This window comes from Crocodylus porosus, unplaced genomic scaffold (genome assembly GCF_001723895.1).
Source record: "Crocodylus porosus isolate Cpor-Errol unplaced genomic scaffold, CroPor_comp1, whole genome shotgun sequence".
Taxonomy (NCBI): Eukaryota; Metazoa; Chordata; order Crocodylia; family Crocodylidae; genus Crocodylus; species Crocodylus porosus.
This window is the reverse complement of record NW_017728936.1, coordinates 11,046,827-11,063,038: the sequence shown is the minus strand read 5'-3', so window position 1 is coordinate 11,063,038 and position 16,212 is coordinate 11,046,827. Positions and strand designations below refer to the sequence as shown.

The window sequence follows — 16,212 nt, the reverse complement described above, 5'->3', positions numbered from 1 at the left end:
TCCGCGCCCGCACGGCCTGCCTGCACCCGGGCACGCGCCGCTTCCGGTCGCGGGCGGGGGCAGCGGCAGGAGCGGATGTTACGCAGGCGAGGGCGGGCCCGGCCGGCCCCCGCCCAGCGCCCCGCTCCCTGGTGCAGCGTCACTGGGGCGGAGAGGCCCGAGGGGACGGCTGCGGCCTCGCTGTTCGATAGCCCGGGCTGGAGCGAAGCTGTTAATTGGGAAGCAGCTCTCGGGCCGTTAATAGCCTGCGTTCCCCGCCCCTCGGCCGTCTCCCGCCCGCCGCCCCGGGCGCTCTCCCTGCTGCGCGTTTCCCGCCCAAAGGCTGCGGTGCCAGCAACGAGGGTCATGGCTGGAAACGGGCACGCGGAGCCGCGTGGCGGCGTGGCTGCCAGCTCCTCCTGCGCGGGTTCAGGCGGGATTTGGAGAAGAGGCTTGTGACTCGTTCTGGACGCGCCCAAAGCCAGCTGCGCTGCGCTGCGCCGCGCTGCGCCAGCCCTAGAGAGCATGCCCCCTCCGTGCCCGGGCAGCGGCGGGGTGAACCGCGGGTGGAAAAGTGCTTCCCTCCTCGAGCCTTCCAGGTGGGCTCAGCCCTGCCCTCCCGCCCCGCAGAGCCGTGGGTTGGCTCCCCTCCGCCCCACAGCCCCGGCTCCCGATGCCGCCCCTGGGGTGTGTGATGGGGTGACGTAACCCTACGCTGTTCGATGCGTCTGTGCCCGACTGCAGCAGTGCACACCCCAACGCCCGTGCTGAAACCAGGACAGCTACAACTCCCTCCCTATCTTCTCCAGCTTCAATGTTTGGCAAAGCTGCAGAAGAGAGGTGTGTACTCAGCCGTGGGCTGGTGCTTTGGGGTAAGGTACTGTTGGTTCGGGGCCGTCAGCTGCACGTGGTCTTTCAAAGCGCCCAAGTACTTTCCAATTTTCTGATGATTTCCCACTTGGTCTAATAAAAGGTATCATTTTGGAACCAAGAGCTCTAGTTCTTTGTAGGTCTTCAAGTGCTTTCCTTGCATTCATAGTTTCCTACAAGATTCACTGCGTCTTTGGCACTGCTTTTCTGCTGCATACTCTCGCAAAGGGGGATACGTGTCTCCCAGCCGTGTAGGGGTGAGGAGGGATGTCAGAGTGTGGTGTCAGGTCTGGTGACTGGCTTGAGAAGAGCACAAGGGACTGAGCTACAGAGGAAGGGGAATTGGATGGTAACAGTGGGTTTGCAGGATACTCACTACTTTCTAATAGACCGGGGTTAAGAACAGCCTATGTTATATCCTGTGACCTCATCCACTTCTGCCTCCTTTCCTTTACATTGACCGCTTCTCCCCTGTCTTCCTGCAGGATGGAAAGCACCGAACTCTTCGTGTCCTTCAGAAGTATGGGAAATGCGGGGCACGTGGGGCCAGTCACGGGCAGCTGAAGGAGCCAGGCGGTGTGGCGTGGGTGGCAGATTGTGATAGACCTGTGGTTCTTCTCGCTGCAGAGGTATGGGTGTTTTATGGGACAGGAAACTTGCCCCCTGTTTGCACTGTGGTGCTTGACAGTGCAAAACTCATGCTCTATGCAAATACTGCAACTTGGCTGCTGTTCATTGCCTGTGATTAGGGTTTCTGGTGTGGAACAGATGGGGTGTGATTTAGAGAACAAAGTAAGAGCCTGTTGCAAACTATTCTGCCAGCTTCTCTCAGGTGCATGAGTAAGATAAAGACGCAGGTGGGCAGTGGGTTCGGCCTGTCACAGCAGATCCTTGGTGTCGCATGCCTGCGGGCTGAAGGCCTCGTGCATCATGTTGGTCTCACTCCAGTAAAACACTCAGGTGATGCAGAAAACAAGCAGCTCTTTGGGAACTGCAGCCAGAGCCATGGACACAACTATGAAGGGGGGTGTCTGCCTTGACAGTGCCCTTTGCTTGTTCCCCTAGCCCAGGGCAGCACCAGCTCTCACATCAGGAGTCAGTGATTTATGCTGGACAGAAGACTGGTGCTGTCTCAAGCCTCTCAGCTCTGCCCTTCGTGGGGGCTTTCAGGCAGTGGGTCTGGGGGGATGGAGCTGAGCAATGCTCTGGCTTATGGTGGTGACCTTCATCCATGTGGGCATAGGGGAGACACGTCTGGATGTTTCCCCACAACACGCAGGCGGCAGGGCAGGTGGGTTCAAGCTCAGCAAGGGCCCGAAGCCAAGCAGCTGGAAGTGAGTTCAGGTTATGAGCAATGTGGAGCAATGGCTGGGAGAAGCATTTGAATAGCAGGGAGTCGGGAGGTTTGGTTCAACAGCCTGCTGCATGGAGAGGAGCACATGCTGTCGGGCAGGAGCAGGTGTGCCAGCTGCTTGCTTCCTGTCAGTGGAGAGGATTCAGCAGAAAGGCTTTGCTTGCTCCAAACCTTTGTGTATCAGGCTGCTGCTTGGATTCACGCTGTCCTCACTTGCTCTGGGCCTTCCATTTCTTCATTCATCCATTAGAAAGCAGCTGTGCCTGAAGCCATCTAGTTTGATTTCCTCTTTTCTTTGTTCCAGTTATAGTGAAAGGGCAAAGTCCATGGTCTTTGTGAGACTTGGGCCAGGAAGGAAGGAATTCTCCTAGCCTGGCAATCAGTTTGGTGCTGAGTAGAAAAGCAAAATCCCCTGAAGTCTTGTGGACTTGGAGGGGTGATTTCAGGCTAATTATTGCTGAAGCACAGTTGATCAAATACCTGCTTGCTCTCTTTCTTCCTGCTTCACAGCAGTGCCTGGCCAATAATTTGCCCGTTTCCTTTCACTTGATGCCTCTCTCATCTGCAGCATCACTGAGGGTATTGCTGGTACATCTGGGAGAGCCTCCACCCCTCAGGTGCCCTCCATAAAGTCGAAGTGCAGGAAACAGACTAGAACGCTGTTGAGTACAAAAGAAAAGGGACAGCTCCCTGCTGCGACAGACCATGGCGCACGTGCATGAAGCATGATCCAAACCTGGCATTTTTGGGTGATAAAATGAAGCTTTATGCCCAAGCTCGAGTCTCATGCACCATATCTGCTCCCTCCTGCTTGTGTCCAGCCCTTGTGTCTAGCTTTGGGCTGAGCCCTGCCCGCAGCAGCTGCTGAGCTTTTGCTGTGTGAAGGGGTAAGGTGAGGATGGGGGGAGAGGAAAACTGGTGACAATGCTTTTTGCCGTCAAGAGGTTTTATTACCCCACAAGCTTCTGGACTCTCCCCATGACTGCTCCTCAGGATGGGAGTACACACGGCATCCTCCCCCAGGCACGGCTGTACCTGGTGAGCGAGGGATACTTCCTTAGAGTGAAATGTCAGGATTGCTGCTGCCCGGGGAGCGGGGCTCGGGCAGGCAGCCAATAGGCGTTAGCACACTGGTACTAAGCTCCAGCAGTGAGGCACGGGGATGCCGGACAATGTAGAGCACCACCTTGTGTTTAGACGCATGGAGTCGGTCCGTACTGACTGAGAAAGGAGTTGCTTTCAACCGTGGGAGGCATCATAGCGGACACACAGGTTGGGCTAGCAAAGAGCCTGTGCATTGATCTGGCCTGCAGCTCAGCAGCCAGCAATCTTGGCTGAGATCAGGGGTCAAGGGGCATCGCCTGCTCCTGCCTCCAAGGCATACGCTGCACCTCTGTGAGGGGGTGGGGATTCTCCACTCAAGGGTGGGAATCTAGTCTCAGCTACCTGCCTTGGTGCCTCTAGCTTTATGTAAAACCAGACTGGCCTGAGCTGGAGTGAATGCCCAAGGGGGATGCAGGCCAATGCAACACGGGCACAATCCAGGGCTCAGGCAGCAGCAGGGCTTGTCTGGAGAGCTCTGGGAGGGTTTTCTGGTGTATACCATCTCCTCCATTTGCTTGCTTGAATCCCCTGCTTCTTGGTATCAGCCATGACCCTTCACAGGCGTTAATAGCCCAAAAGAAGGGGTAACTGAGGGGTGGAGAGAGGAACTGTACTACTGTGTTTGCAGCAAGAGATCCTGGCCCATAAAATCCTTCTCCCCTGCTTCACTGTGACCCTTGTTCAAAGTCTGTGTCTCTCCTTGGCTTCCTCTGGCTACAGATAAACAGCAGGGTTAGGTTAGCGCCAGCACTGCTTGTTGTGGCAGACAGCGTCACCACTGAATCGCTGGGGTTATCGTCCATCCTCTGTACTGGTCTCCAGAGCCCCCCACACCCCAGTCAGAGCAGCACAGAGGATGGGAGGAGAGTTTCTCTCCTTTAGGACATAGTGGGGGATAAGAACAGTAGAGGCACCTGGGGTTTGACCTGGCCCTAAGCGACAGGTATCTTTGTGTTAGGGTAGCTTGTCCCACTTAGCTTTAGTTGCACCTGCTTGAGTGGTGAATTATAGTATTATTTAAACTTTTCTTTTATATTTACCCTTACTTAACCATTGTTCCCATCTGGTTATCTCACATAAATCAAATACAGTGTCCACAGACCTCACAGGGTACCCAGTTTTATGGTTATGTATAGGCAATGTGATAATGATTGTTAAACATGTAAGGTGTCCCCCTTTTAATTCTGGCATGCCATCAAGGTTGGCAATGTTGGTTGGATTTATGGTATATTAAAACTACACAGGTGTATACCCCCAGGTGAAGAAGAGATGTTATAACAACTGGCCCGATTTGAAGCTAGATTGGGAGCAGCTGTCATGGACAATTTTAACATTAAAGTCTTAGCTAATAAACTAAGCTATGCTATGGCTGAAATGCAAAGCACTGGAAAACCGTTAATGAGTTCGTTGTCACACCTGGGAATTGGGGAACAGGTAGTAGGAGACATCCTGCCAATACTTAAACAAATTGAAGAAGAAGACCACCAGATTACAGTTGCAGCAATCAATAAATTAATTTGGTACAATGTTTCTCTAGCCTTGGCCTGCACACAGGCTCAAGCTGTAAGCCAGACCACAGTCACTCAAATTACCCACTCTGGCCATCGGGGCCACTTGCCAATAGGGCTTAGAAAATTGTTTGGAAACAAAAAATTGTTTTTTGCTCAAGGAAAAAAATACATTTCCATGTGGTAAAAGTTAGTCTCTCTTACCTACAGTGTATCAAACCAATGAACTGTAGCTCATGTGGTTACTGTTAGTGCCAATTTGTGTATTACCATACATCCACTGGTATCCGTGGGTCTTGAAGTGAGTGAAGGGGTTGTGATGTATCCCTGTGACCATCATCAATGGGCATTTAAGCAACAGAGTAAATGGAGGATCATTAATATCAAGGGATGTCTAACTCAATAACAATCTGGAGTGTGTGTGAGGACCAGAATTGTCAAGCACAAGATTAATATTTATATGAGCAACACAAAGTCCAACACTGCACCTTTGATTTAGTCAGTAAAAATTATTCTGTTGTTGTATATACTGGGAAGGGATGTATGTACTCATTGCCCATAAGCCTTAATTAACCAAAGAAATTCTGGACCTAATAAAGTTTTCTATTCATCAATGGTTTTGTAATGTCTCATCACCACGGGTGCGTACCATTTGCTAGTGGGGCACAAAGATGCCATGGAATCCATAGGACATGGGCACGGGGACCTCTGCGCGGCCCAGCTCGCTGAAGGTTGCAGCATCCAGGACAAGCAGGAAGGTGCTTTGATTCTGCAGAACAAAAAAGCAAAGGGAACAGTAATTCTGAGCTCCCTCCCCAGCCCCTGGGAGCATCCAGCCATAGCCAACCCCCCCCAGGACACACGGTCAGGAAGGAGGGACACCTATATGCCCTCAGGGAAGCTTTGCCTCTGGGTACAGAGCTGTTAAGTGGCCTCGTGCTGGCTGTGAGGGGCTGCAAAGCCCTCAACCATACAGGGCCTGGAATGCAGATAAGCCTGGGGATGTAGTATTAGCTGTGTCCAGGAGAGAGCACTGAATCCATCCCACAAGTGTGAAAACCCACACAACTGGCATTTCTGTCTCCAGCATTTCCAGCAGCAGAACAAATTACCTGCAAGGGAGACAGCACTACAGACAGGATGACCCCGCTATCTTCTGCTGTGGCCCCTGGCACTGGCACAAACACAGGCTCTGATGGGTAGAAGCCTTCCTCTTGCCAAACCTGGGCAGCAAAGGAGGACAAGATGGAGCGCTGCATTAATACCCAAGGCAGGATCAGGCCGTGCTGCAATCTCCAGAGACACGGAGATCCTGCGTGGCTGGAAGTGTTCAACATGCCCCAAGCCTCCATGCACAGCCTGGCCTAGCTGTGAATGACACCAGCCTCAGTGATTTCAGACTATGCTTCAGGAAACCCCATTCTGTATGTGCTGGCAGGCAATGGAAGAGATAGAAGGAGGTCTGAGGCATAAATCCAGAAAAGCAACAGAAGCTCTCCGGACTCAACTTTTTTATGCCACCAATGAGGGTGAGGCCAGAGCAAATCCAGGATGGATCCAGGAAAAATGGATCACAGGGTGCACCGGCAGTGAAGAGCTCACTGCACCAGTGTCCAACAGCCAAGACCAGAGGTCTTAGTGATGACCGGGCAGGAAAGGCAGGGTGCAACTGCACCACTGCACCCTCCCACATCCATTCCTGGCCTGAGGGTCTGTCGTCATCAGCCCAGACTGCTAGCTGTCCAGGGAAAGCAGGAAACAATATAAAGTGTCTAGGCCTGTGCCTTGCATAGGATACAATATCTCTGGCTCTGTTTGCTGTCCTGGGCATCAACAGCCTAACTTGAAGTGTGCTAGCAGCATTAGTGCTCCACCACGGGCTCCACTGGGTTTGTACCGAGCAATCTGTGAGCACTTCTCCTACCTTCATCAGTCAAGAGCATCATGCTCTGACCCCCATAAATGCAGGCCCTACCTCTTCCCATTCCCCTTCCCTGCTTTGTGCAGAGACCCAGAGCAAGACCTTTCTTTGTATGAGGGTGTAACACTCACAGAATGCCCAGTCCTGAAGAGAAATGGAGACCAATTACACCCCCTCCGTTACAGAAATTCCACCCTATTCTCCGTGCTAGTTGGAAGCGGGGAGGTACAGAGAAAACAGGATAACAGCAGCGAGGTGACAGGTAGGGTCACTCCGTGGGGACAGCAGCAGTGTCTGAAAGAGGCAGCTACATCATCTCACCTTCATTTCCTTGGTCTCTGTGTCAATCTTGATCAGTGAAGTTCCTACCAGGTGGCGAAAGCCACAGCCATAGAAGAAGCAGTACTTCCTGCCATTGCACTGGGCGTAGTTAATGTGGGGGAACTCCAAGCCCCCGGCCTCCTCCAAGCCTTCAGGGTGGAGGTTTTCATGGGTGCACCAGACCTAGGGCAAGCACAGAGGAACACTGATGCCTATCTAGTTCCAGGAACACCTGACACAGCTATGCCAGGAAGGTGACAGGCTTGCGGGGGCAGCTGTAGCTTTGTCTCTTCCTGGCTTGCTTGTCCACCCACAAGCACATTGGCCTGAGAACATCAAAAGGGCCCTCATGCTTTCACTTCCCAGGGGAAGATCTCTCCCAAACCCTAAGAGCAGCAGCATGTGCTTGTGCACTGCCAGCTGAAAGGAGCCTAAAACATTTGACAAATGGAAGGTGTTGCTTGGTCCTCCACTTTCTCTGGGAGGGAGTGCAGTAGCTGGCAGGGCAGCCCCAGCAGCATGAAAAGGCAATGGAAGGAAGGCAGCCAATACTAGTGCTGCAGCCAGGAGTAGGCAGAGACTTGGCTTCCACCTGCACTGGAGCAGCAAGTCCCAGCGCATGCGGGCCCCACTTTGCAGTGTCTAGGAGACCCCTCCCAGGGCAGATGAGGCTGTACCGTCTCCTTAAATGCAGCTGCTTGCAGCTTTGACACCTACCTTCCCATCTGCCTGCTTCACAGTGCTCGCTGACGTGTAGGACAGAGGGCTGAGGTTCTGCCCCACAGGTGTGTCTGAGCTCACAGTCAGAGGGAGGACAAAGCGGCGAGGGAACGCTTTGGGCACCGCGTTATAGACCTGGAAGGAAGAGAGGCAATTAGGTGTGGGGGAGGGCAAGAGAGGAATACAAATGGTTAAACTAAGTACCCTTGATGGGATCCACACCGATGAAGGGGCCTAAACCCTGCCCCACAGCCTGCCCTCAAGCACCAGTGACAGATGGGGACTGAGGCCTCTAGCAATAGCTCTTCTTTGCCCCTTGTGCAATCAGTGCTGAGATGGGAGCTAGAAACCCCAGCCCAGGTATTGCCCAAGGCACTGGCTTTCAACCTGTGGTCCACAGACCCCCAGGTGGCTGTAAAGATGGCTACCCCGGCCCTAAGGGGAAGCACTGCCGGTGCTGCTGCTGTTGGATGTGGGCATGGATGCGTGTGTGTGAGAGACAGACAGAGAGCACATACCAGTTAGGATGGAATCTCCATTGGGAAAACTGGCAGTGTCTTGAGGCACTTGTGGAAAGCTTTTTTTGAAACGATAAGAACTGCACATATTTTTAGAGAAATGTTAGTTCTACAAAACTCACAGGAGGCCACTAGCAAAAGTCTAGTGGAGTATGGGGATACATCTGCTTACTCAGTCTCTGCCCTGACTTCCCATCTTCACAGCACAGCTAATACATATGAAGGTGTGACGGTTTGTTTTGGTAATCTAGGGGAATCCATGATTACCCACATATGTGGGCAACTGTCCCTGGTGGCGTTCATCAAGAAGCTTTAACTCTGGCTTCCTTGAGTAAGAGCAAAACAACTCTGACGCATTCAAAACCCTTGACAACTTTTTTTGTTTGAAAATGAGTTGCCACTAGAGAGATGCGAAAACCAAATTCAGGAACACTTGCTGGTTCTCAAATTTCCGTTTTGCTAGTACCTTCCTGAAGTGGGCAGTGCGAATGAGAATAACCTGAGGTCCCAACAGCTGTGGTTATTCTCATTCTCATTATGGCATAACAGCTAAAGAAGAGGAATTACTTGAGTTACCCTGTGACAATGGACTTAAACTTGAATTCAGACAGGAACCTCCTACCTAATTCTGGTTGAAAATGAAAAAGGAGTATCCTGATCCAACAGATAAAGCTATTAATGCCTTGATGTTGTTCACCACCCCGTACTTATGCAAAAGTGGATTTTCAGTCTCAGTATCATTAAAAGGAAACACCAGCACAAATGGGATGTTCCAGGAGATACAAGATTGAAACTGTTATCTACCCTACCAAACTTCCACGTCCTTTTTCCTTGTTTCCAAGAAACAAGCTCAACCATCTCATTAGAACTGATGCTGAAATGGTGAGTTCACAAAACTGTTATTGTTATCATTGATATTATTTTTATTTTAACACAACTGTTTATCAGTAATTACCTATTTATGTTTGCTGTACACACAATAGATTTCTAAAGGGGTCCATGCCTACAGTCAATTTTTGTTTAGGGGGCCACAAACGAAAACAGGCTGAAAGACCACTGGCCCAAGGCCTTCCCTGGGGAATGGGCTGCAGCTGTGTGTTTATACTTCTCAGGTAAAGCCAGATGCCCTTAAGTGTTTTCATGGCCCTCTGCTAACTGGTCTCAGCATAGGCCCAAGAGGAGCAAGAGCTCAGATTTGTAAGACATGGACAGCCCAGCACCAAACACCCAGAGGAGGTGGGTACCAGGCTAGACACCTATCAGCTGGTCAGCTGTGCCAAACCCAGGGGGCCCCCAGTAATGAGGAAATGTGTCCACAGGGGCACGGAGGTGCCACTGAACAGGTTAAACCAAGGAGCTACGATTCAGATAAACAGGCCTTTAAAACATCACAACTTCTGCTGGTGAGGTATGCGTGTAATCAAAGGTAGATCTCCTAGCCATAGATGTGGACAACCACTGAATTTTTTAATATGTGCACTAGAAATGACTCATCACTGTCCCCACTACATAGCTTCACAGGGAAAACACAGTCACAGAATCACAGAAAATGAGGGTAAGAAAGGACCTCAGAAGGTCACATCTAGTCCAACCCCCTGCTTCAAGCAGAACCGGCCCCAACTAGATCACCCCAAGGCTTTGTCTAGCCTGGCCTGAAAAAACTCCAAGGATAGAGTGTCTGCAGCCTCTCTGGATAATCTGTTTCTGTGCTTTACTACCCTCCTCGTGAGAGAGTTTTTCCTAATATGTAATCTAAACTTCCCTTGGTGCAACTTGAGCCTGCTGCTCCTTGTTCTGTCATCTGCCCCCACCAAGAACAGTCCAGCTCCATCTTCTTTTGAACCCCGCTGCAGGGACTTGAAGGCTGCTTTTAAATCCCCCTTCCATTTTCTCCTCTCCAAACTAAATAACGCCCAGTTCCCTTAGCCTCTCCTCATGTCATGTGCTTCAGCCCCTGAACCATTTTTGTTGCCCTTGACTGGACTGTCTAATTTATCCACATCCTTTCTGTAGTGGGGGGCCCAAAACTGGACACAGGACTCCAGATGTAGCCTCGCCAGGGCTGAACAGAGGGGAAGAATCACTTTCCTTGATCTGCTGGCAACACTCCTACCAATGCAGCCCAGGATGCCATTAGCCTTCTTGGCAACAAGGTCACATTCCTGGCTCATGTTCAGCTTATTGTCCACTGTCACCCCCAGGTCCTTTTCTGCAGAGCTGCTGCCCAACCAGTCAGCCCCCAGCCTGTACTGGTGCATGGGACTGCTCCATCCTCAGTGCAGGACTTTGCACTTGTCCTTGTTGAACCTCATGAGATTTCTTTTGGTCCAATCCTCCAATTTATCTAGGTCATTCTGAATCCTAGCCCTGCCCTCCAGCATATCTGCTACTGCCCCCAGCTTGGTGTCATCTGCAAACTTGCTGAGGATGTGCTACATCCCATTTTCCAGGTCACTGATGAAAATATTGATTAAAATGAGCCCCAGGACTGACCCCCAGGGAACTGCACTTCCTACCAGCTGCCAACTAGACAGAGCCATTGACTACTATCCAGTTTACAGCCGAGTCACTGAACCTGTACTTCCTTAGCTTGCTTGTGAGAACATTGTGGGAGACCATATCACAAGCCTTGCTAAAGTCAAGATATACCACATCCACTGGTCTCCCTCCAGCCATAGAGCCAGTCATCTCATCAGAGATGGCAATCAGGTTAGTCAGGCATGACTTGCCCTTGGTGAATCCACCATACTGGCTGTTCCTAATCACCTTCTCCTCCAAGTGCTTAGAAATGGATTCCTTGAAGAATGTCCATAGGTTCCCCGAGTGAAAACTCATAAGCTTCACATAAACCATGTCTAGGAGCAGCACAGGGTTTTTTTCTAACAGCCTGTACAAATATTTGTGGAAGGGCAGTACATCAAGAAGTTCTAGAATAAAATTAACTACAATTCTAGCCTTCTTATTAAGCAAAAAAAAGCCTAAATTCAAGGAGAGGAAAACAATACAGGACTCATGTAACAACATGCTCTTCTGCAGAGGTGGGAGACACATTAGTGAAATCATACTTCAACATTCTCTGCGGTGGGGCAGTGTTTTGTACGATGCCTAAAGTGTTGGTTATCTAAAGTGAGAGCGGAACCAATGCCCACACATTGCTTCCTAAAATACATGCAAGCCCCCAACCTCCACCTTTCTTTTTTTCCCCTGCCACAGACTTTGCATAGTAAGGCCTTTGATAGTATTTTAAATAGTATATTTTCACACACAGAACTCACACTTTCCCCTAACCCCACATGGGGGAAATTGGAGTGTGTATTACATGCATAGAAATACGGGAAGAACAGGCTCTGCCAGTGATGCTCAAAGGACCTGCTGGCTGGATCCACTGCCACCGCTCCTTTGCCACCAAATTTCCAGACCAGTGGAGAGGCATGACACAGTCCCACATCCTGGATTGCATTGGCACTTGTGGTTGGTCTCTGGCCCTAGACCCAGTGCCTGTACACACACAGGTTTAAGTGAAGTACACAGCCCATTGACATGACTCTACTTAGCTAAAACCAAAGTAAAGCAATGCCCCTTTCTCCCCACTCCCTAAACAGACTAAGGTTCTGAAAACGGCATTAAGAGTTATGGGGCAGATGAATTTGCATTCATTTGATAATATGGATGTGTGGAAACCAAGTGGATCCCTCTTCCCTGCCTTATAAAGCTGACACCCTAGGCCAGGGTCCTCAAGCTCATCTGCACCCTATGCTTGACACCCCTGCTCTAGGCAGTGCAACCGAATTTGGTATGGACCAATACAGTCTACACTGATGAGGGCTGTGTTGCATGTAATAGTGCCTCCAATTCCCCACAGGGCACCACCAGGATATTTTCTCCTGTGGGTCAGTTTGGCAGAGCAGGGTGCCCAGCTACACCTGGCATGGGCTGGGCCCATGCTGCAGATGTCCCCCTGCATGCCAAGGGAAGGCAGCATGTCTGAGCTTAGCACAGTGCCTTCCCACAGAGTGCAGCAGGTGCAGTATGCTACAGCACAGCATGTAACCATAGGAGCTAGTCAGGACCCGCCCAGCATAGCTCCATGTTGTCCTCTACAGCATGGCAGGGCGGGCAGAGAAGAGCCAGGCGTACGCTGCACAGGGCTGCAACTACCTTCTCCGTTCGTCCTACTGGCCCCATTCCTCCTTTCTGGCCCCCTCCACTTCCACTTTCATACAAGTCATGTCTTAAGTTCTTGCTTTGCACATAAGAGCCACCCACCCCCACGAGGCTAACACCAGGGAATACAAAGCCCTTCTGCAGCTCCACCAGCCTGGGGCCGGCCAGTCTCTGCAGTCTTACCTGGTCCAGGCCCTCCCCAGCTTTGCGCAGGTTTTGGAGCTGGTAGATAGCCAAGGAGTCTCCATTGTCCTGACAGCAGATGTCTAGAACCACACAGCCCTGGTCTTCAAAGGCATTGATTTGGTGGTAAGTAAGAATAGGCTTGCTGTAAAACTGACCTGCAAGCACCTGCAGGGAGACCAGAGGGAGGTTTGCATCTCAGCCCCTCTCACCTTCCCCACTCCTTCTGCTGGTTAAAGCCCCTTTGGGATGGCAGTTTACAGCTCCCTTGATCAGCAGCAGGGCAAGGCCAACTGGGTCTTGGCATATCACAGTAAGCATCCCCTTGCACTTGGTTCCATCTCCAAGGCGCTGTGCCCATGCTGTGGATCCACTCCCACCAGTGGCAGGAGAACCCATGTCTCTGACCAAAGAAGGGGCATCAGTGGCTGGCACTCAGGCCCTTCTTGGGGTCCAACACTTGCCATGTAGCACCACAGAGTGAAGCTCTGGGTTTCTCAGTCCCTGACCAAATGTGTAGTGCCAGAACAGGCTCCCACAAGCCCCTAACTGGCTTCCCCTTGGCTTCTTGGGGCATGGCAGAGATTCCCTCTCCAGGAAGTCTAAGCCACTGGCTTTAAGCCCCACGTGCAGCAGCTTCTGCAGTGATCCACTCGACCCAGGGCCCTGCAATGTGAAGAGGCATGACAGAAGGAGCTGCAGGCCTACCTGCCCCGTGTGCTTATTCACCACGTGGAAGCGTGTGTTGCAATGCGGCTCCCAGTGGAACCCTTCAGAAATGGGCTTCCTCCGGAGGTTGGCAGTGAAGATATGCCATAGGTCCATCTTGAGGGGCTGCTCAATGAAGATCACATAGTTCTCACTCATCCCTGAGGGGGCAGAACAGGGGAAAGACTCAGCACATTTTGCTCCCAAAGGCAAGCAGCAGGGAAACAGGCAGCAAGTCTGCTTTGCCATGTGATAGCACATGTCAGTCCATGAGCTACATTAAGTCCATGTGGAGGATGTGGGAGACCCTCACCGAAGCTGTGATAATAGGAGGGCTTCAACCTCTCTGCCGGGACAATGGAGCACAGCACTTCCGCACCCTGCAGAGTATCTCCACAGGCCGACCGCTGTGCAGGGACCCGGATAATGTTGTACCTGGAGCCTACAGAAAAGAAAGAGTGTACGTTAGCCCCAAGACACAAGCCAGGCATTAGCCACAGCCATGCTCACCTCATGGGTGGATTAGAGATGTCTGGAGAATGCACAAGCTGGGTTTTTTTTCAAGCTACAGAGGGGATTTGTTAGCTTCACAGTCCCCATGACAACAAATCTGAATTCTGGACTTAGATAGTCCAACCAGACACCCTGAAATCCCGTCAGCTGCTTCTGCTAAATCCCCAAATAACCAGCTGCTAAAGCTTTGCCTGGCATTCCCCAGCACTGTGGCCTTGGGCAGGCTCTCACACCTTCTGCCAAAGAGGCGCTCACCCCTTTCCTTCACTGACTGGGCAGCATGCAAGGCTGCCTTAGATCTGTGCTAAGGTCTCCTAAGCCTGCCCCTGTGGCCCAGGGTGCAGGCTGGCCCACATCCTAACCTGGCACTGGCACCATGTGGGCGCATTTCATAGGCAGGAGCCCCAGCTTTAGCATCTGATCTTCCCCTGAAACACACTGAAGACACAAAGCAGATCCCTGTTTCACAGTGGCTGTATCAAAGGGAAAAATGGCAGCTCGTGTAGCAAGGGAAGTTCACAGTAGCTTATCCCAGAATCTAGTCATCCCCAAGGGGGTGGACAAGGCTCATGTGAGTGACTACAGAGGCAGTGGGAGCAGAGCCCAAACCAGGCAGGAGCTGGATGCGCACTCCCGAAACATGGACCACGCATCAAGAATAAAAGAGCAGTGAGGTCAAGACTGAGCCTGGCAACCCAGGGCACTCCAGGAGTAATGAAAGCAGGTTGAGCAGCCCCTTGCGTGGGGCCTGGGCATTGCAATCTAGCCTAGCCAGGAGTAAGCAGCAAGGAGCAGGGAAAGGAAAAGGGCACCCTTTATTCCAGACCATTCCCAGGAAGGCCCCCGTTCAAATCAGTGGAAAACCCTCTCGCTGATGTGAAGGGCTCTGTGTTAGCCCCAGCCTCAGACTCTTTGTAGCAATCTCTGCTTCCTACACTGAGGAGGAACCAGCCCACAGACCTGTGGCACACGGCCAGCACCCACTGGAACAGGCCACCGCACCTGCTACCAGCCAGCCCCAAGGCACAGGGCAGGGAAGCAGTTAGGATCAGGACCACTGTGGCAAACTGATGTCCGGGGATAGCTGCCATAACTCAGAGCCCAGCCTACTCTGCCCATGTTGTGCCCCCCAGCATCATTAATCACTTCAGAGGTGCCCTAGGAGAGGTGCTAAGCAGCCAATCCGACCTTCCTGCAGGGCTTGACTTACCGTGCTGCCCGTAGGAGTTGCCCATGTTGTATGTTGTCCCATCAGGCTCATAGTGTGGATGAGCCGTCGCTCCGTTCACTGCCACAAATCTGCTCCAGTCCACCTGCAAGTGCAAGAGGGCATCAGTGTGGGCATGGCTGACTACTAGTCACAGCTCATCTGCTAGAGGTGCCAGGCAAGTGGCACTTTTTAGGTGCCTGCCACAAAATGCTTTCAAAGGACACACAATGACCTGAATCAGGGTTCTTACTTCCCCAAAATTTGTTTTACATCCCTATATCTGCACCATTAGGCCAGAAAAGGTATAGCCACAAACCTCACCTCATGTGTTTCCTGGACTATATGACTTAAGACTAAAACCAGCAACAAAACTTCCCACTGAGTGATGATGTTTGAAAACAGAAATCAATCCCCTGCTCCCTCGCCCTACCCCCTTCAACTCTTGAGCTAGTGATGAAGCCTGCCAGACCTATAAGAGTTTCACTGTGACTAACAGGAAACGCAAACACTTTCACAGAGCATGAGGTCGGGTATTGTAAAGTCCATTCAAGTCAGCATGGCTCTGCACACAACAACTTGCAAGACAGAGCCTTTTTCCTCTGGTTTATGCCTGTCTGTGATGCTGCTTAGCCATGGGCACCTGTCCTTAAAGTCTGCAACTACATTAGGCAACTGCAAAGAGGTGCAGGTCCCTGGAGCAGCTTAGGGCTTGAAGCACGTGGAGGAGATTGAGGGGATGCAGGGAAAGGTCAGGATCCTGCAGGAGTACCTCCATGCATCCCCCTGGCACTCCCCAAGGGCCTGTGTTGGCTCTTTGTATCCTAGAAGTGGCAGACAGGACCAGAGGAGTGAGCTGGGACAGGGCCAACTAGACCCTGGCTAAGAAAAACACCCTGAGAAGTGGGAGTGACTGGACCTCCCAGCACAGCAGCTGCCTTTGTGATCAAGTGGCTCTTCCAAAACACGTGGACAACAGAGGCATCACTGACTCTGTTGGGTGACCAAGAGCTGTCACTGCTGCCCTGGCCATTCTGGCACTTGTCACCCGAGGCCTTTTCTGCTGAGGCATGGAGCATCCCTCAATTCTTGCTATTGCACTTGTGAACTCAAAGACCCACTTATCTGATGAGGGCCAAGCT

At 51.6% G+C, this 16,212-nt stretch overlaps 1 protein-coding gene across 2 annotated transcripts in view; it reads right to left on the bottom strand.

Annotated features, from left to right (window-relative positions):
- Positions 1-4,800: 4,800 nt before the first annotated feature.
- BCO2 (beta-carotene oxygenase 2) overlaps positions 4,801-16,212 on the bottom strand; it is a 24,101-nt gene continuing 12,689 nt past the window's right edge. For both annotated transcript variants that reach the window (XM_019547126.1, XM_019547127.1), the window contains exons 5-13: positions 15,717-15,721; positions 15,074-15,180; positions 13,664-13,792; positions 13,351-13,511; positions 12,643-12,810; positions 7,775-7,912; positions 7,058-7,240; positions 5,928-6,038; positions 4,801-5,584 (exon numbers count right to left, since the gene is read on the bottom strand). In XM_019547126.1, the coding sequence (XP_019402671.1) occupies positions 5,471-5,584; positions 5,928-6,038; positions 7,058-7,240; positions 7,775-7,912; positions 12,643-12,810; positions 13,351-13,511; positions 13,664-13,792; positions 15,074-15,180; positions 15,717-15,721 (1,116 nt within the window). In that variant the 3' untranslated portion in view covers positions 4,801-5,470. The remainder of the gene's footprint in view (positions 5,585-5,927; positions 6,039-7,057; positions 7,241-7,774; positions 7,913-12,642; positions 12,811-13,350; positions 13,512-13,663; positions 13,793-15,073; positions 15,181-15,716; positions 15,722-16,212) is intronic.